The 26281-nt window shown below is 39.7% G+C and overlaps 1 protein-coding gene across 3 annotated transcripts in view; it reads left to right on the top strand.

Annotated features, from left to right (window-relative positions):
- The window catches only part of Lima1 (LIM domain and actin binding 1), a 99317-nt gene that overhangs the window by 16412 nt on the left and 56624 nt on the right, over positions 1–26281 (top strand). For 2 of the 3 annotated variants that reach the window (XM_003475784.5, XM_063254718.1), the window contains one exon: positions 12163–12307. The exons of the other annotated variant lie outside the window; for it this stretch is intronic. In XM_003475784.5, coding sequence (XP_003475832.2) covers positions 12189–12307 — 119 coding nt within the window. In that variant the 5' untranslated portion in view covers positions 12163–12188. Of the gene's footprint in view, positions 1–12162; positions 12308–26281 lie in introns of those variants that run through there. 3 annotated transcript variants of the gene reach the window in all.

Here is a 26281-nt window from a genome sequence, read left to right as displayed (position 1 = left end):
ATGCACCAGTAGGTTCACTATTGCTTTGCTTAGCAGGGAGGCAGGCTTGGTTTCCCAGCTTCGTAAGTTCCAACATGGCGTGGATCTCAGGAGACACTGGTGGTTCTCTCACTTTGAGGGGCCACAGTCTGCCACCCCGCTGCCGCTTACCAGGGAGGGGAGCTGCTTGCTTGGTTTCCCAGCATCCTAAGTTCCAACATGGCCAGCTCTTAAATCTTTTAATTTAGTGTTTTCTAGCATTGCTCTAGTTCACTTTCTCATTTGAACATTTTCTTCCTATTTCACAATATTATTCTACATTTTAGGAACAGATAGTTATTTATTAGCATTTGTAAGAAAACACCTGAATTATATGTCAGTGAAAGGAACTGACTAAAACAATCTGTGTAGAAGGAGTTTACTTTTATCCTACTTGAGTTTAGTACTAAAGACCTTTTTTTATGTCCAGTGACTTCCCATAATTTGAAGTAATTTATTTTGGAATAAACACAACGTACTATATTTTTTCATTTTCTTTTCCCCTAAAGTGCTGGTCTATAAAGATAACTGAATTCAATAAATGATTTCAGGTACCTGAGAGTCCTTGACAAATACTTCGGTGCCTACCATGTGTCAGGCACTGTTCTAGGAGTTAAAATGCAGTTTAAAAAATCTGAGCAAGGACAGGGCTAGTTCTACTCCTCTAGAAACTTTAAGAACTCCTTTGAGCTGGGGTTATAGCCCAGAGGAAGAGCAATTGCCTAGCATGTGTAAGTCCATGGGTCTCACCTCCAGCACCATAATTGACTAATACCAGGGCTAGAGTGTCAGGGAAGAGATCAGGGAGAAACTGTCACTGAAGCGGGGATCTGTAACATACAAAGGGTAGCAGTGCTAGAGAGACAGCATGCCCACAGAAAGGCCTAAGATCAAGAGGTGAATTGGGCCTTGCTTAAAGACTGAAGGGAAAATTGTTCAAAGAGGAAGGTTGTAAAATAACATTTATTAACTGAAAATAATGATAAAATTCTTTTGTTTCTTGTTTTCTTTGATAGGGTCTTGCTATGTAGTTCAGAATGGCTTGAACTTACTATGTAGCCAGGCAGGCCTTGAACTCATGGTGATCCTCTTGCCTCAGCCTCCCAGCCATCATGTGTGTCACCATGCCCAGCCCAATGATAAAGATTAATTGAGCACTTATTAGTTGCTAGATGGTGTTACATATACTTGATGCTTAAGAACTAATGTTGTTTTTTTTTTTTTTTTTTTGTACCTGGGATGGAACTCATGACCTCACACTTACCAGGCAAGCACTTATGTCGCTGAGCTACATCCCCAGCCCAGAACTAATGTTCTAAAAAAAAAAAAAATAATAATTTTTTTTTTTTTTTGTGGCACCAGGGATCAAACTCAGAACCTCGCATTTGCTAAGCAGGCGCTTATGCCACTGAGCTAAATCCCCTGGCTCTTTTGTTTTTTGAGACCAGCAGTCGAATTTAGGACCTTAAGCTTGCCAGGCAGGTGCTGTGCTGTTGAGCTAAATCCCCAGCTAAGAATGAGTTTTCATAACAAGATAAATTCTTTTATTTCTCATTTACAAGGGAAGAAACTCAGAGAATTTAATAATTTGCCCAAGATCACACAACTGACAGGATATATGAGATTCAAGCCAGTAGATTCAAATCCACGGCCTAGTTTTTAGTCTCATATCATTTTCTCTTTAGTGTATGTCACGCTTAGGCATTTTTTTCCTAAACTTGTGATCCTCTTGCCTCAACCTCCTGAGTAGCTTAGCACTATATCTGGCTGTGTCTTTAGTTGCATTTTGGTGGCTGCCTTAATACCTTGAATGAATTTAAAACATTTATCTTTCATGATCATTTTGATTTTGAGGGAATAAACAGAAGTTGTACAGTTCAGATTGAATGAATAAGGTGAATAATACACACTGTGCTTTTACAGCTCTGCTTGTCCTTTAGATGACACTTTGGCAGCAGCACTCGCTGTATTTTTTAATCACACCTGGTAAAGACACTCATGAAAGAAGGCTTCCAGAACTGCTTCAGCAAGTGACAAGAGTGACGGGATAAGTACATTCAAAGCCAGGGTGTTTTAAGGGAGGTTAAGAGCAATGTGTCTTTTACCATCTAATTTTTTTTTTTTTTTTGGTCTTTTTGAGACAGGGTTTCACTGTGCAGTTCAGGCTGTCCTTGAATTCACTTTGTAGCCCAGGCTGGCCTCAAACTCAGAGCTATCCTCCTGCCTCAGCCTTCTGAGTGCTGGGATTATAAATATGTACCTCCATGTCCTGTTTCATAACACACTTTTTAAAATTTAAATATGTAGGGTGTATTTTTATCACCCTTGTATTATATTTGGACTGTATGTTGTATATTTATGAGGTATCTGAAACTATCCAGTGGGTAATGAGTATTCTAGAACTGAAGTCAGGAAGTTAGGAATTAACATTTCAGCTTTGAGAATCATCTGGTGTAAGTGACCTCTGATTACTTGAGAATAGGTGAGTTCCTATAGAAAGAGAGAAGAGGGCTGGCTTTAGCCCAGTGGTTCCTTCGACTTTGGCTTCCCAACCGCTTGGGCCGCTGGCTTCCATAGGTCTAGTGGTTCGAGACCTGTCGGCGCTCTCCAGTCCTTTTAAAAAAAAAAGAAAGAAAGAGAGAAGAAAATGGCTTTTGAGTAATGCCTGGGAACGTGTAAGTTTTCTTTTCAATTTTTAACCTTGTGTATATTTCATCCTTGTTGACGTCGTCGTCTCCTGGACGCCCCCCAGTTCTGGACATTCAACTCAGGGCCATGGCACTGAATTACATCCCCAACCCTTTTAATTTTTATTTTGAAATAGAGTTTTTCTAAGTGCAGGTGAGTGGAGGGAAAGAAAGGGAACTCTGGGAAGATAATTGAGAATAATTTGAAAGACAGAAAAAGAATCAGAGTTCTATTTAGGAAAATACAATTTGAAAATTTAAAATGAGAGACTAATCAGTGATTAAGATAACAAGATAAGAGGATGAGAAGAGCTGAGAACTAAGTTGGTGTAATCCCAGCTGAGGCAGAAAAATTGGCTGAACTACATAGCAAGACCCTGTCTCAAAAAAAAAAAGGAACTAAGAGCCTGTCCAGCTGATCCTTGGAGCTGACAATAAGAGATGCTCTGTGATCGGCAGGTGACCAGGTGCAGTAGAATGGCGAGAATAGAGGTCCAGACCAGGGCAGCAGAGGGATATCTAGAAAATGAAGAAGTGAAAATGAATACCCAGAGACTGTGTATGGTTTGGCTGTGATGTAGGGGCAGCATGGGGTAGCAGACTGAGAGGGGGAAAAGGCGTAAGAGAAAAAAATAAATTTCTAGCCCTCCAGTCTGAAATCCTACCTACTTGGAAGACCAAGGCGAGAGGATGACACATTCAAGTCCAACCTGGGCAGCTTAGCAAGACCCTGTCTCAAAAAGGGCCGAGGATGTAGCTCAGTGATAGAATCCTTCCTTACCAAGCACAAAGTCCCAAGTTCAATTCCTAACTCTGTGGAAAAGACAAAAACTTTTTAAAAATCATATATGTGAACTTCAGCTACATATGCATACCCATCAGAAATGTTAGCATGTTTAAGTAGAGGGGCAAAGCCAGAAGAGATGATGAGTGAGGTTCCAGGGAAAGAGTTCATGTGTGGCCTGGCCACCTAGCTCAGGGTTAAATAGAGGGTTTCATGGTTTTTGGCAAGCTGTTTCAACAAGTAAATTACTTCCCATTTACACAACCTCTTTTTCATTATTGTTGCTGTGAATTCAAGACATAAAATATCCTTAAAAGGAAACAAAGGGCCACAGGTAATACCAGCACTCGGGAGGCTGAATCAGGAGTATTACTGTGAGTTCCAGGCCAACCTGGGCTACATAATGGCTCTCTGTCTTAAAAGAGAGAGAGAGAGAGAGAAAGAGACAGAGACAGAGACAAGGAGGGGATCTCATGTTGTGAAAGTGACTTTGTCCTGGGAATTTGGTCAGTATTACAAGTGTCTGATTGTCTAGATACATGTTTCTGCAGATACCTGACTGAAACACTCCAAGCAACAGTGGCAGTGACTATTCTAATATGCCTCCAGACCTGTCTGTCAGCATATTTCCAAATAATAAAGTAGTGAACCTTTTTATGTAGGTACTGGAAGTTATTTAGTGGTTCTTTTTATATCACTTGTATATGTAAAGATTTTGAATAAGCTAATATTACTAAACAATTCAATATAAAAATACACTTTCTTAACAGCTAATCTTGGATCTGTATGTCAGATAAAATTTACAGCTTCATGTAATATTGTACAAGACATATTTATAAAGCTCCTTCTATTCATAAATCCCAGAAAAGCAAGACCCAAGGTATATCTGTCTTCTGATCTTGAGTAGAATTCATAAAATTGTGATAAAGTAGTGAAGGAGATCTATGCTGCTGGGAAGGAGGGTTGAGACAGTTTATAAAAGGTTCTGTGAGAAACTAGCTTCTCAGCTGAGTTTTTTGTTTGTTTGTTTTGTTTTGGTATCAGGCATGCAGCCCTGAAGGTAACTTTACACAATGTTTCTAGTGTACCTATGTTTTGACTGCAACCTGTCATGAGGTCAGGTGTGGAATTTTCCATTTGTGGCATTAATTATGTCAGCACTCAGTTTCAGACTTAGGACCATTTCTTTTTTCAGATTTTTGGATAAGGGATGTTTAATTTGCATTCATACCCAAGGAATAAAATAAATATCTGTGAGTCTCTACTAATATTAATAAATGATTGAATGAATGAGAGGGGAAAAGAGAAATATTCTTTATGCAAGAATGCCAGTTATTAAATGTAGAATGGATGAGGCCAAGAGAAAATCACCACTAACAATAATTGTCATAGATAAGATCCAGCTAGAAATGCTAAAATTTGTGGGAAAAAGTTTAAAGAAAAGTAGGGTCAAAGTACCATCCTACAAATATTTACAAAGAGAAAATAGTAACATTACATTGGACACTGTAACTATTTTAAGTAGTCAAGTTAATACCACCAGTGATAAAGCATGTACCCTCTAATAGAGCACGAGGAAGGTACCTCAGCTTCTTCACAGCATTCTTCTGAAAATCTGTAACTTCAGTGTAATCTGGGAAGACGTCTTTTTTTTTTTCAATTGAGCATTGTAAGATGTTCCAGGCTCATTTTTGTGTTTGTCCTGCCCAGCTCTTTCTACCACTTCTTCAAGAAGCCCTGATTATTCTATTTTTTTTTTTTTGCCCTGATTATTCTTATTGGTGTGATCCAGAAATCCAGATTGTGGATCAGCCCACCTAATGCCTAGCCAGTGCTTTTTAACAGAATCAGGGTCATGAAAAACAAGGGAACACAGGAACTATCATCTGTGGAAAGAGATTTAAGGAGTTAAGACAACTAAAAGCACCATAAGATCTTGAAACAGAAAAAACAGTGGGAAACGTAGAATTTAAATAATGTCTATAGTTTAATTAATAGTATTGTTTCAATGTTAATTTTTTAGTTTTAATAATTATCCTCTGGTAATGTGAAGTAAACCTGGATGGAAATCTGAGAACTTTTGTACTCTTTGCAACTCTTTTCTTTCTTTGTAACTTTTGTGTAAATGTAAAATAAAAGGTAAGAAAATTAGGTGTGGTGATGCGTGCCTGCACTCCTAATATTCTGGAGACTAAGAAAGAGTTCAATCTTGAGTTTGAGGTTATATAATGAGACTGTCTCAAGAACAAACTCATAAATAAATAATTGGAAGAAACTAACTTCATGTGGATTTTTTTTTTTTTTTTCTGCAGTATGGGTTGAGCTCAAACTTCTGATCCTCCTGCTTCAGCCTCCCAGAGTGCTGGGGTTGTAGAGGTATGCCACCATACATGCACAGGAACATACTTTGTATAGTTTTTATTTAAAATTGCTCTTGCACCTTAAGCTTAGTTAGCTTTTAATTGCTCTTTTACCTTTTGACATTCAAATTGAGAAGAGTTGTTGATAGAAAAACTAAAATTTTACGGTTTTGTTTTAAAAGAACATTTCTTTTAGTGAGTTTGTAGAGTTTTTCCCTTTAATTTTTTTGAAACTGTATCAGGCAGACAGCTTTCCAGCTTGCCCAAGTAATCAGGAGAGGAGGAGAGGGAGGGAAGGGGGGAAGGAAGGAAGGAGGAGGGAAGGAGAGAAAGCTGAGATTGGGTTTATGAGGACAGCAGCTTTTTAGTGGCTTTGGGACCGGCCAATGTGGTAGCAGCGCATTTGCTTTTCTCCCAGCCTGGTTTCTGAGAGCTAATTCCCTTGGCCAGGTGAGCTTGTAAATGAGTTTATTAGGATAGGTTTCCCGAAGCAGCTACAGCCTTCACCTTAAGCAACAGCTGAAGGAAGCAGATACCTGGGGCCAGATTTTTCTGTGAGTCATAGCCCAGCCCTTGCTTTGGCAGGGACCTTTGGCCAGAGATCTTTATCTTGGGGCTCCAGCTTGCCCAGAGGATAGTCTCCCTGTCCCAGTGCAAGCTACCTGGTCTGATGAAAGAGCTTTGGACTGAGAGTTAGGGCTCCAGCTTTATTTTTAACCAGCTGGTGATTTGGGGGAAATTATTGGATGTTTGTGTGGCTCGGTTTCTTCACTGTATAAAAGGGCTTTTGGTTCTTGATTTGTAAACTTCTCTTTTGATGTAAAAATCTTGAGTATATACCTAAAACTGAAGATGTCCTTTTTTTTTTTTTTAGCAAGATTTACCTCTTTCTATGTATCCCATTGGTATTTGTTTTACTGCTGTTTTTGTTATGTCAGTTTCCTTTAACTCTTGTACAGTTCATCCTCCAAGTTGAAGTGCCAGTGGAAAGCACGTGACCTAGGAGGATGGGCTTTGGAGTCTGAAAGTCTGGAAGCAGCATTCATATCTGAGAGAGACTGGTGGTAAGAAGCAATACCATATCTCTCACGCCAGCCCATAGAAGCCGAGATACTCATCCATAGTGAAGAGTATTTCACTTAACTTTAAGTTTCCCTGGAAGTAGGAATGATTATGTCTGATGTTCACATTTAGGAAAGATAATAGTCATTCCTAAGTACAGTGGTGTGCCTGGTTCCAGGTCCCCAACAGACACCAAAATCCATGGTATTCAAGTTCCTTCTATAAAACAGTATAGTGTTTAACTATGCACAGCCTTTGTATACGTTAAATCATTTCCAGATTACTTGTGATGCCTCACAGAGAGTGAATGCTGTGTCAGTAGTTACACTGTATTGTTCAGGAATGATGACAGGAAAGAGACAGATGTGTGCTCTGGGAGGATGAGGCAGGAGTATCACAGGTTTGAGCACAGCTGGGGCAACTTAGCACTTGGCAGGACCCTGTCTCCAAGGATTTTTAAAAATGGTTGGGGATGTGTCTCAGTGTAAAGGCCCTGTATTCAATCTTCTATATTGCTTTTCAAAAAAAGTCTGTACATATTTAGTACAGGTGCAGTTTTTTTTCCAGTATTTTTAATTCACATTTGGTTTATGTGGAACCCAAAAATATACAAAGGGCCAAGTATATTTACCATTACTCTCTTACTGGAGGATAAATAATGCTTATAGATTTTCAGTTATGGTTCAAGAATTTTTCTTCCTTATTTTTACCTTGACTAGAAGTGATGGTTTTAATCATTATTCATCACTGGTAGTGGGGAGAAATGCAATTTGAAATCAATTAAATTGATTTGAATTTCAGCTATGCTATTTTGTAGCTAAGTGATCTTTGTAAAGTGATTTAATATATCTGAATCTTCATTTATAATAAATAAAAACAATCTTGTAGCATGTTTGTGAAGGTTGAGATTTATGTTCTACATTAAGTGTACGTTTCACCGGAGGCTGAGGCAAGAAGATTGCCATGAATTTGAGGCCAGCCTGGACTCTGTAGTGAGACCCTGTCTCAAAAAATAAATAAACAAATGAAAGTAGATGTTTCAAAATGATTTTTATTCCAGTACTGGTGATGGCTGTACTTACCAGGCATGTGCTATGCCACTGAGCTATATCCCAAGCAATGTTTTTTATTCTTAAGCTTTCAATTTGTAGTTTCCTATTGTGTGTACTTGGATTTTTATGCATATATCTCAATTTTAGTAAAGCAAAACTCACCATTGTCCCTCTTCTATTTTTACCCTCTGACTTTTAATCATTCAGGTATGATAATGCCAGGTTTGATTCCTTCACTTACTGTAAGTCTATTTTATTCTAAGCACTGTCCATTCTCCCCTCACCTTCTAATCCTACTCATTGTACTTTAAACCTTGATGACCTCTCACTCAGTCAAAGGATCTTATAGTAATTTAGACTCCCATCTCTTAAAAGAGTTTGTTGTGTTGCTTGCTTTTTCATAACATTTCCGTGTCCCCCCTGTAGAGACTGTGAGTAATCCACTCAAAGCTCTTACCTTACAGAGTGGGTGATGGAGGTGCGGGGAAAGAATTATGTCTTCGTGCCATAAAGGGCATTCGAGGGCTGGGGAACAGTACATGAAGACTGGACCCCGTCTTTACTCACTCACAGGCTAGTTTTTCCACTGTGGAAGCACAGCCCCAGTTCCTCACATGATTCCCAAGGCTGAGCTGGGTCTGGCCCCTCTCTGTTCTTGCCTACTGTATTTTCATTTCTTCTTTTGCCTAGAATCTAACTCTATGATGGGGAACTTTTTTAAGGTTTCAGTGATTCAAGCAGCCCACTGTGGCATGCGGGCCATAGGTTCACCACCACTGGACACATTCCCTAACGGTACTAATACTGTTCCTCCTAACTCACATGCACTTTCTTCTTCCTACCCTTTGAAATTCTGTCTGTTCTGTGAATCCCATGTTGATCAGAAGTCTTGTCTTTTTCTCTCCTCCCAAGCCAGAAAATCCTCTCAGAGCATGCATTGCATCTAAACACATTCTGTTTTGTCCTGTAATCATGTGTATATTAGCAATAGATTATGGACTTTATTTGGGCAACAATTTCTTCATATAACTTTTTAGGATGAGAATCACTTATTCCTTGAGTGCATCCTAATCTTGCATCAAGATAGATATTTTGACTTTTCTTGATTTTTCTGGCCAGGAGTAATCAAAGGCATGGAGACTTGAGAATTAATTCCTTTTTCTTTATCATGCTTAACTGGTCCCTGAAATAATTAGTGCATTTCCTTTTTTTGCAATGATGTCTTATTATGTTGCCAGGGTGATCTTGAATTCACTGTAGGGCCTCGGCTGGCCTCAAACTCATAGTAGTCCTCCTGCCTCAGCCTTGCAAATGCTGAGATGACCGTGCCCAGTCTGCCCAGGCTGGTTTTGGATTCCCCTACTTGGACCTCCCAGGTAACTGTGACACCAACCACACACCACCATTCCTGGCTCTGTGGATTTTTGTGTTTGTTTTGTTTTTGGAGATAGGGTCTCACTGTGTCATTCAGACTGGCCTTGAGCTCACTGTGTAGCTCAGGCAGGCCTCAAACTCCTGCCTTAGCCTCCCAAGTGCTGGGATCACAAGCTTGTATCACCACACCTGGTTTATGAACAGATTTGAGAACATAACCTTATATATTTTTTTCATTTTTTCAGAATTTATCATTATAAGGAACTGACAGTTTGCTTATACATACATACATTAGAAGCATAATTTTGCCAAATAGTGTCTTAAAGTATTGATCAGCATTTCCTAAATTTGGCTTAAAGGATCACTATTAAAGGATAACTACTGTGGTTTTACATAATTAAGTTGAACTGAATTGTTTGATGTCTTTTTTCTTTTTTTCTTTTTTTTTTTTTTTTTTTGAGACAAGGTGCTGGGATTAGAGGCATGTACCACCACATTTGGCTCCTTGTTTTTTTCTTGTTAAAGAAAAAGCTGACAGTGTTTTGTAAGTTAGTTGTAAGCCACAAAGCAGATACACAGATAATATATGTTATTTGGTACATTCAGGTTTATCCCAAAGAACATGAGTATTAAGGTTATTTTGTCCAGAGAAAAGACATAATGTTTATATATATTTTAAAAAAAACCAGCAAGCATGGTGGCACTTGCCTACAATCCCAGCATTTGGGAGGCTGAGGCAGGAGGATTGCCTCAAATCCAACCTGGGCAATTTAACAATTTAGGCCCTGTCTCCAAAATAGATCTGGAGATGTAGCTCAATATAAAGATCCTGGATTCAATCCCCAGTGCCACCACCACCAACCATTAAACCCCAAATCAAAACAAACAATAACAAAGAAAACCTATCATTTATTGTCTACTTATTCTGGATCAGTGTTATGTCTTTATTTCTTCTATATCTTATTTATTCCTCATAAGAATACCATTACTATGGATGAAAAATCTGAGTTTTAGGAAAGGTGCACAACTTTTATTGGTGAGGCCAAGGGACATGTTTGAGCACATCTAGCTCTAATGCCAGAGCTCCTAGTGCCGTATTCTATGCTGTTTTCCAACATGGAGAGCAAAATGAATCCAAAAATTTTAGAAAGCTAAGCTGGGTATGGTGGCACATACCCGTAATCCCAGAACTTTGTAGACTGAGGCAGGAGGATCGCCTTAAGTTCAAGACTAGCCTGGGCTACCTCGCAGGGTCCTGTCTCAAAAACAAAATTTTTTAAAGCCAGTATTATTTTCAGACAAGTTTATTGTCAGCAGAACAAAGCAGTACATGTGGAAAGCAGCATGGTCTTTAGGGTTCCCTGTCACCGCTTTGCCTCATAGGACTTCAGTGTGGCACAGCTGTGTGTGTGGTGGGTTCAGCAGGCCAGTGTTCCGCTGTTGCCAAGGTGCTTGGACCAGAATACAGCGAGGAGCACTCTGCCTGGACAGTTTCGCTCTGTGCTGCAGGAGAGCTGCAGACAGCGCTTTAATTTATATTTTTGGTTCTCCAAATAAGGAAACTATTGACTTAATTCTAATCTCACCTCTTCTGGATGAAGGTTGGAATTCCTTTGATAACTGGGGTAAAACCCCCAAACAATCCAAGTTATTGGGTAGGGACCAAATGATGTCAAGAATATGGCTTTATATGTTCTTCCATGTGAGGGGATTTTAGAAAAGAGTTTTAAGTATAGAAGTTTTATTCCCTGAATTTAAAGTACATTATATTTCTCCACTTATTAAAAAAAACCCTACAGTAATAAGAATTATAGTAAGAGCCAATAATATAATCAACTTTTAAAATAATATATTTTGAAGATGACTGGAATAAAAAAAATAAAATAATATACTTAAAATGTTCTTTATACTACCTGAAGATACCTTCTATGTTGAATATATTATTTCCCCAAATCTGTAGTAAAACCTTAAGAAAGTGAAATACTATCTTCATTTTTCAGCTAAAGAAAACTAAAACTTCTGGGTGTGGTGGCTCATGCCTGTAATCCCAGCACTTGGGAGGCTGAGGTGGGAGGTTCATTGTGAGTTTGAGACCAGCCTGGGCTACAAAGTGAGCTCAAGGCCAGCCTGAACTGCATAGTGAGACCCTGTCTCAAAAAGACAAAAAAAAGAAAAGAAAAGAGAGGAAAACTAAAACTGAAAAGATGACATAATTTTTTTCTTCCGCTTTGCCCCTACTAGGCAAGCACTATACTATTGAGCTATATCCTCAGCTCCAAGATTATATAATTTGTTCAGGGTACTGGAAGTTACCATCTTACTGAAGTCTTCTTGCCCTTAAAGTCCTTTTCTTTTAAATACGCCACACAGTGTTCCAGGCCTCTTCCCAACATGGAGTGGCCAGTGCTGCAGAGCTGGGACGGGAAGAGGGAATCAGGACACTTGGGTGAAGATGGAGTCTGGACTTGACTCTACAGAGATGCTAATGGTACCTCCCTGGGATGTAATTCAGAAAAGAGGAACATTTCACTCCAAACATATTTTTGGAACAAACTCAAGTTCAGAAAAAGGCCAACTGGTATTTGTACAGTGGAGTCAGTCATAAAATGATAGAACTGAAAGGGACCTTAAAGGTCATTTAGGAAGCAGCGACCCAAAGGTACTGACTTGTTTGACCAAGGGTCTACTGCTTTGGATAGTCCCAGTAGAGGAATGTGGTCTGTTAGTTTAGGCCTTCTGTTCTCACTTGCCCCACATCACTGCCAATCTTTGGATTCTGGAGAATTCTCCCTTATGTCTTAATAGTCTGGATTTCTTTATTGCAGAGGTGTTTCCATATCTGTAAAACAAAATGGAATCAACTCCATTTAACAGACGACAATGGACTTCCCTATCATTAAGGGTAACGGCCAGAGAACTTTCTCTCACCAACAAGAACAAGTCATCAGCCATTGTGGAAATATTCTCCAAGTAAGTGCCCATCCTGGTCCAAAGGACCATCTGTATTGAATGCATATCACTACCTGTCAGGGAAATTGGCAAAGAAAATATGTGTTGTAAAATGACTTTTTTGAGAACCTTCTGCATTTTAAACAGCAAATGGGGCATCATAGAAAAGAGTGCTAACCAGAAGAGACATTCTCTGCATTTGAATTTTTAATTGGGAGAAATAAAAGGTAATAAAACACATAATCAAATATAAAATGAATAGGAATGAGGGCTGTAGATAGAATAAGAGAGAGAATGACTATTAGAAGCAGACCAGGAAGACCTCCTGGTTTAGATGAATTTAAATTACATTTAAAATTCAGTTTATGAGCTATACTTGTAAGTCCCCACTAACTACTTATAGCTGGTACCTATTATACTGAAGAGCACAGAAACGTTTCATCATTGCAAGAAATTCTGCTGCACTGTGCAGTTGTATGGGGACACGGCAGCCCACTGGCTGTTTGATAAGTAAGGATTTAGCAGAGTGTCACCATCCTCACCTAGAGATTGTCTGTGGCTGCTTTCAGCTGCAGCATCAGAGTTATTAGTTGCAATAGAGAACGTGTCATACTCAAAGTCTAAAGTATGACTTATTTGGCCTTTTAAGAAAAATTGGATGGCTCCTCTTCTGAATGATGAGCTTTGATAGGAAGGTTCCTTTCCTGCTCACTTTACATCCCTAGTAGCAGGACAGCGACTGGAACACAGTCAACAAATGTTCAAGGGTTGCTCTGTGTAAATAACACAGCAGACATGGCCATAGAGATGCCATGGTGGGAGGAGCCTAGGGCAGCAGGTCTCTTACCTCACTGGGAAGTTGGTTAATGAGCAGGAGAGGACTGTACAGTTCTGGGCAGAAAGATGATGAAGATTTGAAGAAAGGGACTCTAGGACTATATCCAGGATACAGCAGAATGCCAGCTGGAGATTTCTGTAATCTGCTGTCACCTTAGAGAGCTCTGCTACCGGGGCAGCGCTGCCCTTCCAAAGCACCAACCTTGGTCATCACATGAGGCCGTGTGGAGATGGTAGCAAGTCTAGCTAGGCTTTTTTTTTCTTTTCTAAAACAGCTGGTTTTATTTTTGTATATTCTCTTGTTAGGTATATAAAGTTTAAACCACATAAGTACATATTTATGTCTTTTTCATTGTACTTATTATATTTTAATTTTCATGTAATATTTAAAAATAACTAATACATGAGATTATCAACCAGATATGTTAGAGTCTGTTGAATTTTACCATTCTAAGATTGTTGGAAGTTTTGTGTGTGTCTGTGTGTATATGTATGTGTTGTGTTGGGTTTTTGAAACAGGGTCTTACTATATATATTCTAGGATGGTCATGGACTAACTCCCTATGTAGTCCAGGCTGTTCTTCAACTCAGGGCATTTTTCCTGTCTCAGCCTCCTGTGTGATGGGTTACAGGCATGTACCACCACACCTAGCTAATCATTGGGAATTTTTGTGCTTCTGATTTTTCATTAAAAATAAATAGCATATTTCATTAAAATGAATAGCCTAGGTTAAAATGACTAACCTAAAATTTATGAATTTTTCACTCTAACTTCATTGTTTAGCCAGTCAAAGCATTTTTATGAGTAATGTAGATTTCTAGGAGCTGAGGATTTAGCTCAGTGGCATAAGTGCCTGCCTTGGAAGTGCAAGCTCTTGAGTTCGATCCCCAGTACAAAAAAAAAAAAAAAGAAAGAAAGAAAGTAAAGAAACCGTTCACCAAAGTTTTAGGGCCAGGGATTTAGCTCAGCGGTCTAAGTGCCTGCTTGACAAGCACAAAATCATGAGTTGGATCCCCAGTACTAAACAAAAGAAAACAAAACAAAATAAGTTTCTGTTAGATTTATACACTCCAAAGGAATGATAATAGTTTATACTGATATTGACATTATATAATAAGTGGGAATAGATTTTTCAGTTAAGATTTCACTACAACTTTACCATCATTGATGTTATAATTTCAGTGTTTTAACTTTTTTATTAATACATGTTCACATACATAAAATGTTTTAATTCTTTTTTATCCCCTCCCCCTCCCCATCCTCCCTGCTCCTTCCAACTCCTTGTCCTCTTCCCATTTGCAAAAGCTCCTTTTCATCATTTTTCCTTTCTTATTTTCCCACCTCATTTCTCTCCCCTCCCTCCATCTCTTACTCACCATTTGAAAAGATAGCTCTACTTCCTATCTGTCTTCTATTGCTCCTCTCTTTATGTATAATTCATATATTTTTTCTATGTATGTATTATATATATTGTTTTAAGAGAAACCATGCCATACTTAAGCTTATGGTCTAATTTCTTTTATTAACATTGTGTTCTCAAATTGCATCCTTGCATACAAATGCTTCAAGACTATCTTTTGTAACAGAATAGTGCTTCAATGTATAAGTACTACATTTTCTTTATCCTTTCATCTGTTGATGGGCAAAAAGGCCATTTCCAAGATGTAGGTATTATAAATTGTACTGCTATAAACATGAATATACATGTATCCTATAATATGATTTTTACCCTTTTGGGACGATATATAGAGGGGAGTAGCAGGTCAGGTAGAATTTCTATTTTTAGTTTTTTGAGGTATCTCAACACTAGTTCTCTCTCTGTCTGTTTCTCTGTTTCTCTTTCTCTCTCTCTTTGAGACTGGGTCTCACTATGCAGGTCAGGCTAGACTCAAATTTGCAGTGATCTTCCTGCCTCAGCCTCCTTCCTAAGTGTTGGGGTTAGAAGCATGCAAATTCCAAGTCTATACTACTGGGCTCAGAGTCTATTTCCTTAACCATTGTGTGGTGATGCCTCTTAAGACATGCTTGGAAATTTGAGGTACAGCCTATGATTGAAGAATGGATGAAGTATGGAAAGCAGCTGATGTGTCTGTATGGAGAAGGAAGGTGAGTAGCCTTTCTCCTACCTCACCATTCTGGCTGTTACATCTCTCTAGCCTGGAAGAAGATCCGAGATTTGCTATAGCAAGAAACTACCTGCAAGGCCAAAGCCCAGAGCAATTAGACACTGCAGTAAGGGGAGAGAAGTCCCAACTCAAAACAGAAAAAATAGAACTCAAAGAAAATAAATATGTTGGAGAACAGAATAAATTATAACTGATCATGAATATGCTTAGATAAAAGTAGATATTCATGAAACAACACTAGGATGACTTCTTTTTTTAAAAAAAAGGAATAGTAAGAAAATAAGAACTCATGTAAATTATAGCCTGTCATCAGGAAAATGTATAAAACTCAAAGAAGGATGGGGAACTAACAATTGAAGAAATCTTTTGGACAGCAGAATAAAAAGATGTTTTAACAGTAAAAAGTGAAGCCAGGCTTGGTGGCACACACCCATAATCCCAGTATTTAGGAGACTGAGGCAGGTTTCAGTCTCCAGCACTACAAAATTGAACAAAAATTTCCAAAATTTAGAGGCATAAAATAATGACAGCATTAATTTTGCTTGTGTGTCTTCAGTTTGGGCAGAGTTTCTCTCTGTTCTTTTTAACATCGGCTGAGGCTCCTGCAGCCTGGGGACGATGGTCACTGAAGGTTCAGTGATCCGCAGGTCAGGCTGTTGATGCTCCTGCCAGCTGGGATCTCAGCAGGCCGTGGCCAAACACCTACACACGGCCATTCCATGTGACTGGCTTGGTGGCTGGGTTCCAAGAGCAGCCATCTGGAGAGGGAGGGACAAAGGCAGAAGAGAACTACAAACTGTGCTGTTATCTGCTATTTATTACTTAAGCCTCAGAAGTCATATACCACTACTGTTGCCATATTCACTTCTGTGAGTCACCATGGCTGAGTACAGGTGATACATGCTTGTTAGCCCAGTATTCTGGGAGGCTGAGGCAGGAGGATCACAAGTCTGAACCCAGCCAGGATAACTTAGCCAGACCCTGTCTTAAGATAAAAATTTTTTCAAAAAGAGCTGAGGTGTATAGCTCAGTGAGAACCACAGGTTCAGTTCCTAGTACTGGAGAAAAAAAAAGGTGAATCAGGCTGTTTCATATCCAAGGGGAATGTTACTTCATTTTTTGATGGGAGGAACTTTAAAGGTGGCTTTTTAAAATTTTTTAGAGTGTCTCACTGTAGTACAGGCTGGCCTTGAATGCACTAGATAGCCCACACTGGCCTCAAAGTCACAGTGATCCTCCTGCCTCAGCCTCCCAAGTGCTGAAAACACAGGCATGCACCACCATCTCCAGCTATTGAAGATTTTTTAAAACATGTTTTAAAACCATCCTACATGATTTCCCACAATGATTCTGGAATGAGATCTAGGAATTTGTCGGGGTTTTACGTTTGTTCATTTGTTTTTTGAAATTTGTGTTCTTAGCAAGTATCCTGATTTTTGCCTGTAGGAGAGTAGGGATCATTGGTGGTAGAAGAGATAGACTTATAAAATCAACACAGTGAGCCTGAAAATAAAGAATCAATCTAGAAAGTTTGTGGGAGCTGAGCCATGGGGATATGAAAGCAAGCAGACTGGGATGGCGGAAGGAGGGGAGAGCCAGACCGCGGGAGTCCTGGAAGAGTCTGCTAGGTTAGGATTTGGTTAGAAAAACAGTGCACGTAGTGAAACTTGTCATGAAGAGAGAGATGTGATGAGACTTGTATTTGTGAAAGGTGCTTCTGGCGATAGGGAAAGAAGGTATCCTGGGAAGGCCAGCGACTGACAGCATGGAGACAATTTATGAGGCCCTCGCGGGAACCTAAGTAAAATGCTGTTGAGGTTTAGGGTGGGGCGTGCACAGGAATGAAAGGGAAGGGAGCAGATCTCAGGCAGGGTTAAGATGTGATTAATGAGGCTGGAAACCCCCAGTTCTGCGGGGAAACTTCGCATTCTTACCCTTCCCACCCTGTCTAATCTCTCCTGCCTTTAGCGAGGCCTGGCTTTCCCTTGACATGCATTGTCTCTGAATAGAGGCTGCCTGCTTATGCTGCTCATGCTTCCCTGAAATGTTCTGGGCCCAGAGTCAGAATTGCTTCCCCCTCACATCTTTAGAACTGTATCCCATCCATCATCTTTCATGCCTTCTTCTGACGTTCAAAATCTGCCCTTTGGGGCTCGCATCTGACCGTGCCTTGCTGTTCCCTTGCCTTTGTCATGGTATTGTGCCAGCCTGCAGTTTAAACTCCTGGACTTCGCTGGGGACCCCAGTGTCCAGCATCATTTTCTTTTTTTTTTTTTTTTTTTTTTTTGTTTGTTTTTTTTTAATTTTATTTAAGGAGAAAAGAAAAAAAAGCAGAGAAAGGGTACAAGTTATACAGATTTGCAGAAAAAAAAATGAACAGTAGGAAATTACTAGTTAATGGATTACATATTGTCATCTTAGAAATAATTGTTCAAGTCACAAAATTAAAGCTTGTAAAGTGGACATTCCATCAATGATACTGCAAACAGTTCTGTTCAATGATCCAATAAAACTCTGTGATATCATTTTCTATCTTATACACTTAAATATACATGCAGTTATATAGTACAGAGCACTTTCTTTTCCTCTCTTTTGTACAATGACTATTACACATTTTGGGTTTCATTGCTCCCATGGTTCTTATTACTTTTTTGGAAGAGAGTAAAACCAAATGTGACATAACAGAACAGAATCGGTCAAGTCAAAAGGGTGGACATAATAGATAATGTGAAAACATAATACAAGGTGATCAACAATGGTTACCATAATGCCTCCCGCTATCTCTAATAGAATTGCCTATATTGTTAGTTACAATACAATTGAACAAAACTGTAAAGAATAAAACCGACAAAACCAAAACATTGGAGACATTGTAGGTCTTCAAAAATAGATAAAAGTCAATGAGAATGGGCGTTATAATGAATCTCATTATCTTCACAGCTGATGCCTAAATTTTCGAACCTGATACTATCCAGCAAAACAGAATGGGGGAACATCAGTTAAAAACCAGATGGTGAGAGTAATACAGGGCTTTAAATCGAGGTAATGGAAAGTCAAAGTGGGTTACTATAATATATCCTGCTATTTTTTTCCTTTAATTAAAAGGATAAAAATAAAAAAGTAAATAATGGAGTGGAGATTGAGATAAAAGAGGGCATAACAACGAAACAGCACAGATCAAAACATAACCATTTAAGCAGAATAGTGTTTCACCACCAGATAATCCTGACCTAAAAGTAGTTACCATATTATCTCTTTCCTTGAAATCCTTGAGTACAACTTCGTATACTGTAGCATTAAGTATATCAAAACAATGTAAAACCATTCAAGAGAATGACAGCATTACAGAGTATTTAGAATCGACTAACAGAAAATGAACAATGGTTTCTGTATAATCTCCTTGTCTTTAAAAGGTTTTTGCTTATACTATCATACATAATAAAATCCAGTAAGATACAACCTATTTGGACCATTGGAGACAGAAGGACAAAAGCTAGATGAGACTTCAAAACAAGATGATACTAAATCAGTATTACCTATTAAGATGTCATTTTCTCCAAAATAGCTGTTCCTATCATCCAATCTTCTCTGCCTCATTTCTGTTGAGCTCTTATTCTGTCAGTAGCTGTCAGTTTGTCTTCTTCACTTTGTTCTCTGCTCCATTCGTTGTGGCTTCCATTATTTCTGGATTCTTTGTATTTTTCTTTTTTTTAGAATATCCTGCAATACTCTCTGTAGAGTTGAATTGGTGGTTGCAAATTCCCCCAGTTCCTCTTTATCCTGGAAGCACCTTGTTTTTCCATCAATTTCGAGGGACAGTTGTGCAGGATATCTCAATCTTGGCTGGAGATTATTATCTTTCAAAGCTTGAATTATTTCCCCCCAAGCTCTTCGTGATTTGATGGTTTGTGCAGAGAAATCTGCTGTAATTCTGATGGGTGCTCCCTTGTAAGTGGTCTGCTTCTTGTCTCTGACAGCTTTTAATATTCTGTTCTTGTATTGAATTTCTGGAATTTTTATTATTATATGCCTGGGTGTTGCTCTGTTTGGGTTGTAGGTAGCTGGGGTCCTGTATGCCTCATACATCTGAGTATCTTTACCTTTTGCTAAATTAGGAAAATTCTCCTGGATTATTTCTGTGAGTAGCTTTTGTAGTTCATTTGTTTGTGTCCCTACTTCTTCTTTTATGTTCTTAATCCTTAAGTTATGGCTCCTCTTATCATCTTCTTGTCTTTGTATTATTGCTGTTTGTTTCTTTGTTATTTTTAAGAAGTTTTTCATTTCATTCTCCCATATTACAATTCTGCCCTCCAGTTCAGATAGTCTGTCCTTAGTTTCTTTCAAGCTGTTATGCCAGTCTTCGATAGACTTCTTAGTTTCTTGGTAGTCCCTTTGAACCTGCTTCACGTATTCTATGCTTTCCCTGTTTTCTCCATCAAACACTTCTCCCCTCTTTTTCTGTTCTTCCATTCCACCATCTGTTTTTTCTTGGGTGGTGCTTAGTATTTCTCTAACTATTTTGCATACTTCTAGCTTCAGGTCGTTGATAACTTCATTCCTGAATTGGTCTATGAGGCTCTCTATATGGTGCCTTATGTGTAATGGTGCGGTGTCTGTTATTGCCTGTTTCTCAGAATTGGGGGCCGAGGAGCCTTTCTTGTTGCTGCCTCTTCCCATATTCTCTGTTCCTTATATATGCAAGCTTATATGAGAGGCCTAGCTTCTCTCTCTGTCAGCCACAGCCTGATCGAATTGCGCCGGTTAGGTGTTTCCACTCACTGCTGCACACCAGGCAGCCTACGCGGGGGCCCGCCCCTCCCGACCTCCGTCAGGCTCTGGGATCTGGGTTGGGCCAGCCTACGGGGTCCGCCGGCAGCATCACGCAGGCCAGGCACTTTTCACCAATCCCGCCAACAGGGGAATGTGTGGCTGGAGTCGCCAGCGCGCCCTGCTCCCACAGGACTGCCCGGGCCCAGAAAGTCCGCTGGAGTCAAACTGTGGTGGAGTGTCAGTTTCTCTCACTCACCTCGCCACAAGTCAGAACATGCCTCCCTGCCTGTCCTGTTTTCGACTCCGTTCACAGACTCCCGTTCTCAGAGTTTCCGTGCGTCTCTCTCCTTGCCGAGCCGACGTAGAGGCAGCCAGCCACCGCGCGGCGGGAAACCCAAATGGCGTGGGGTCCAGCCTCAGCAGCGAGGCTTTTCTGTTCCTGTTTTAGCACCAGGACTGCATTCCAAGTTGGTTTCTCTCAGCCGAGTTCGTTCCTGAGTCAGCAGAGCATAACTCCACCTGCTTATGTCTCTTTAGTCCGCACCATACCTGGCTTCTGAGCCTAGTTTTCAGAGAGCCTCCGGTAGTTGCTGTTATCTGTCCGCCATGTTCTCCCGGAACCGTCCAGCATCATTTTCTAAAGTGTTTCTCACAGAAGATGCTATTTGGCTTGTGAGGCAAAGCATATTTAACTTGTGCAGGATATTCACCATCTTGCCCTTCTCCTAATGCTAATAGCATCCCATGACATTGTGACAGCCAGAACAGAAAAACAGGATAACAGAAACAACCCAACAAGATTCCCACACATTTTGAACTCTCCCTTGGGGCCTATGATGTCTCTGGTGAAAAGTCACTGGCCTATATCAGTGACCTGTCTGTTACTTAGGATGTCTTCATAATTTCTTGATCTTATCTGCTACTCAACCCTCTGGGCCCATATCTCAGCTTCAGACTTAACCTCATCCAGAATCCTTCTTCAGAATGGTGCATTTGGAAAACCTGCGGCCTAATGAGAGTTCTTATTCCTCCACTTTTTCCAGCCTCTCGTCCCCAATGACCCTGGTTCTGACCTTGCCAGGACACCCAGGCCCTGCATGTCAGTCCCTGCCTGGCCTCATGTTCTTCCCTGCCCAGCTTCTTCCTCATGCCTCCTCCCTTACTGGTCATCATCCCACCCAGCCACTGCTTGGAGGGTTTGTGTCTTGTAGTAGCACTGAGAAGAGTTAGGAAGTTAGAAAAGGTATTCATCTTGGGGGTCAGCTTCATCTTGCAGACAGCACAAGAGACATTTAGCAATCACTTTCCTGTAACATAGAGAATAAACTCCTTTCTCCATGAAAGTTAAAATGGCAAATATCAGTGATGCAATGTTATAAATCCTGAACCCTCCTAGTCAGAATTAACATTCCAGGCACCATGCTACATTCATTCTCTTTCATTCATTCATTCATTCATTCATTCATTCAAATTCTCCCTTTCCTGTCTCTCCCCAACCGCACCATTGAACCCAGGGCCTCTCACAGGCTAATCTTGTACTCTACCACTGAGCTACACCCTGAGTTGCTAGGCTTTTGATAAAAATATATAGTATTTCTAATCCTAACAAACACAAGGGAGGGGCATTAACTCTTTCATAGCTGAGTAAAACAAGGTGTAGAGAATAACTTGCCCGAGCTAATATTTGAGTTTGTTTCTGTCTAGCTTTTTTTTTTTTTTTTTGTCATTTTCGTTTTTATCGGTATCAGGGATCGAACTCACGACTGCCTGCTTGCAAGGCAGGCGCTTATGCTGCTGAGCTAAATCCCCAGCCCCTTCTGTCTAGCATTTAAGTATAACATTTAATTGGTTTTAAGAGATGAACAGAGTTTTATTTATTGGGCTGGAAAGATAGTAGAGACATCTCAGAGGAACAGAAGGTAGGCACTGAAGTGGGGCAGGTAATGCTGTCTACTTAAGATAGTGCAAACCAGGGAAGTGGCCTGGATACCTCTGCACATCTTGTATTAAGTGGGAGACATGTTATTAATACCAGTTAAGGTGTTTAGGATTTATTCACTATAGGCTCTCAAAGACTGCAGGACTGTATTCCACAGAACATATACTAATTTCTATTTCCAACACTTAGTGACCTGTTTTCTTTTAAGATACTGTTTGTTATGGGGTTTAGAATGATTAAATACTGTACAATTCTCATAAAGAGGCTGTTAAAAACCTTAAGAGCATTCTGATGAAAGACAAGTATAAAAGGTGGCCTTTGAGACTGGATATGTAGCTCAGAGCATGTACATGACATGATAAAAAAAGATGTTTAATTTTCTTTTAATGTATTGCAGTAGAAGATACATTGCTATTAATCACCTTCAAACTACTTCCTCTGGCTTCAGATACACTTATCTCATTCTTGTCACTTTCTGAAATAAGGTGTTTCTTGTTTGTTTGGCTTTGATTTTGATTTTGTTTTTTAAGGCAGAGCCACTATGTAGTTCAGGCTAACCTTGAACTTACTATGTAGGCCAGGCTAGCCTCGAACTCACAGTGAGCCTCCTGCTTCAGCCTCCCAAGTGCTGGGATTATAGATGTGCACCACCATGCCTGGCCTTGTTTTGGTTTTTTGGGACATGTCTTGCTATGTACTTTAGGCTGGTCTTGAACTCATTATGTAGCCTAGACTTGCCTTGAACTCATACTGATCCTTCTGCCTCAGCATCTTGAGTGCTAGGATTACAGTTGTGTACCACTGTGTCTTTAGTTGTACTATTGTGGCTTCCTTAATGTCTTGAATCAGTTCAAAACATTTACCTTTCATAGTCATTTTGACTTTGGGGAACAGCCAGAAGTTAAGCTGTCTGAGATCCAGTGAATGAGGTCAGTGAAGACAAGCTGTCATAGTTTATGAGATTGCTTCTCCATTGGAGGGCACTTGGCAGCAACATTCACCATATTTTTTGACTCACACGTCATAAAGACAGTCATGAAAGAGGACTTCCAGAATTGCTTCAGAAAGTGGCAAGTGTTGTGTGTGGTAGTGCACCCCTGTAATCTTAGCACTCGGGAAGCTGAGGTAGAAGGATTGTCATGAGTTCAAGACCAGCTTGAACTGCAGTGAGACCCTGGCTCAAAGAGAAAAAAAAATTAGCAAGAATGACAGGTGTGTTTGAAGCAAGATGAGTAATTTGAGGGAATTAATGCCAATATGTCTCTGATTGTAATAAATTTTTAAAAATTTAATCACACTGTCTGTAATCCCAGCACTCCATGAGACAGGAAAATTGCCACAAGTTCAAGGCCAGCCTGGACCAGCTAGTGAGACACTAGCTCAAAAAACTTAAAACACAAAACAAAATAAGACAAACTAAAAACAAAGCAGAACAACAAAAAAAACCACCCTATATATTTTGATATTTAGCATGTACAAGACGCTGGTTCAATCCAATCCCTGAACCCCTCAAAAAATTTTTTTTTAAATAAATAATGGCATTTGGAAGAAGGTTGATCTGGTCAATATTTGCAGGTTTGGCTTTATTTTTTAATACTAATACATTTTATATTTAAGTGTACAAAACAATAGTTTTTTGTGTGTCAGAGCATGTTTCTCTTGGGTCCTTTTTAGCTGCAGACTTACTTCTCTCACTAAACCTCTGTCCTTTATAAATCATTAAACTTGAAGTAAAGAAAGTCTTGTTGAGGCCTCAGTTTGAACAACTAGCTTTGGTTTCACACATTTGTGACTTGAGCACAACATGATCTTTTACCTGATAACAGAGGACTGTCTGGGTAGAATCTGATTGTGTTGTGAAAGGTTCCTCTTTGACTATTTCTAGAATTAAAGCCTAATAGTTTCAAACTGTCTGCACTGAGTTCTGCAGGGGAATTTCAGAGGCCAATTCTGGAAAGATAGGAAAATTTGAAAGGGTCAATTTCAGGACCTTTGATGCCAGCCATCTACTTTTGATCACTTTTATGTTTTAGGTTCTAAATCAGACAGCATTTAAAAGAAGGTTCTGCAGATAAAACAGTTGGATTGGTTAATGAAGCAATCAATTTGGCTAAAATTCAGCCTAGTCCTTTGACAGATAAGGAACTTAAGGTCAAGGAATTGCAGCTGAAGGCTCTTGCTCCCCAGCTCCCCTGTGCTCCTGCAAGTTTATCCCTCCGTGCCAGGAGAGAAGAGAGTTTGTATTTAGGTTTTCATGACTCTTTTTCCTTTTTATGAGAAAGTTGACCTTCAGACCTCCTGGTTAACTTCCTCTTCTTTTGTTTGTTAGTAACATATTAGTGGTGAAATTGTTCCAGAAGAAAATAAGTTGCCGAAACCTTGGGAGTTTCCATTTCCCCTTTTTGGCTCAGCATTCCCTTTGCTCTATTTGAGGGCACACACGCAAGTGTCATGGCTCAGGAACTCTGTTTTCTGTCCTTAGAAAAATCTAAGACACTGTTACTGCTCCCCAGATAATTTTAATATCCTCCCATCAGCTGCTTGCCTCGCAGCTGTGCATGATGAGCAGCAGCAAGATTAAATTCCGTCTGTGAGGAAGAGGAGATTGGACCGCAAGAAAAGCTGGGATAGAAGAAGAATGACATTTAAGTATTCATTGCAAATAATGAGGAAATCAGATATTCAAAATGTCCATCTCCAGCTTTCCAACTCTCTAAATAGGAGGCCTTCACAGTATGTTTCAGAATAATGCCAGTTGTTGTGCCTCCATGGAAAGTCTGAGGGCCGAATCCTGGTGAAACACTAAATTGTGATGTACTGAGCCTCTATAGCTGGGCATAGTGAAGTGCACCTGTAGTCCTGGCTGCTCAAAAGCAGGAGGATCTCTTGGGCCCACTAGATCAAGGCCAGCCTGGTCACAATTCTGAGACTCCATTTCAGAAAAAAAAGAAGAAAAGGAGAAAGATTAATAATAAGAGGAGACACCCCCCCTGCTAAATTTGACTGGCTTAAAAAATAATAATAATAAGAGGAGGTAGGATAGGAGGAGGAGAGAAGGGGAGCAAGAAAGGAAAAAAGAAACAGATCCTCAGAGTCATTTAGCACTCTAAGAGTACAAAATGTACCAAGGACCACACAAGGAATGAGCAGTGGTGTGGCAACAGCTGGGTCTCAGTGCCTCTTAGAACTCTAAGAATACACAGTGTAAAAGTACCAAAGACCTGACTAGTAGGAAGGAGCAGCAGTTTAGAGCCTTTCTTCCTTCTCCTTTGTTACTATTTAGCAGTTAGCTCATTGCAAACAAAGGGCTAGGAAACCAGGTATGGTGGTGCACACCTGTAATCCTAGTGCTCAGGAGGCTGAAGCAGGAGAATTGTGGCATGTTTAAGGCCAGCTTGGGCAACATAGTGAGTGCAAGGCCAGCCTGTACTACACAACAAGATCCTGTCTCCAAAAACAAAACAAAATGAACAAACAAAAAAGGGCAGAATATTTGAGTGGGAGTTTCAAAAGGTGGGGGTATATACACCTGGTCTTCCAGATTCCTCAGTGCTTGAAGGATAAGGATGACGATGGAAGTATTTTGATTTTTTAAAAAATCTGTCTCTATTAGGACAATATAGAGAGGGAAAATGAGCTTATTTACTCAACTCAACCAATTGTATTTACCTTCCCTTGGAGAACAATTGGCTAACTATAAACCTGTCTGCAGATTGGCTCAAACTTTCATACATAGTATTATTACCGTAATTTACTATAAATGATTGTCCAACAGGTGTGGAAACACAAGTTAAAGGCCTTTTCTAAGTTCCTGTTAAGCTGCAGTCTACTGTATTTCTGAATAAGAATTTTAAGCCAATCTCTCAGACTAGTAGAGGTGGGAAAAATATATGCAAAAAGACATTCACCAAGCACTATTTGCAGCAGTGAAAACTACACACATTTCTTTAATGGTCATTTAATGGTGGCATATGCCTCTAAATTTCTGCATTCTGGGAGGCTGAGGCAGGAGGAATGCTAATTTGAGCCTGCTTATGCAACTTGGTGAGTCCTTTTCTCAAAATTGAAGAAAAGGGGAGGGAGGAATATAGCTCAGTATGAAGGCCCTGGATTCAATTTCCAGTACAAAAAACAAACAAAACTCCAAAACAAAAAACTTATAGTTAGCTGGGGATGTAGCTAAGTGGCACAATCACCTGTCTGGCAAGCACAAAGTCCTGAGTTCTATACTTGGTTAAAAAACAAACAAAAAGAAACTTGTAGGTGAATTAATTAATTATCATGAAAGAGGACTGTCAAAATTACAAAAAAAAAAAAAAAAA

This window comes from Cavia porcellus, unplaced genomic scaffold (assembly GCF_034190915.1).
Source record: "Cavia porcellus strain 051 isolate PalLab524CR breed Dunkin Hartley unplaced genomic scaffold, mCavPor4.1 scaffold_8, whole genome shotgun sequence".
In the NCBI taxonomy this organism is placed as follows: Eukaryota; Metazoa; Chordata; class Mammalia; order Rodentia; family Caviidae; genus Cavia; species Cavia porcellus.
Note: the sequence above shows the minus strand (reverse complement) of the source record. Positions and strands in the feature narration are given on the sequence as shown.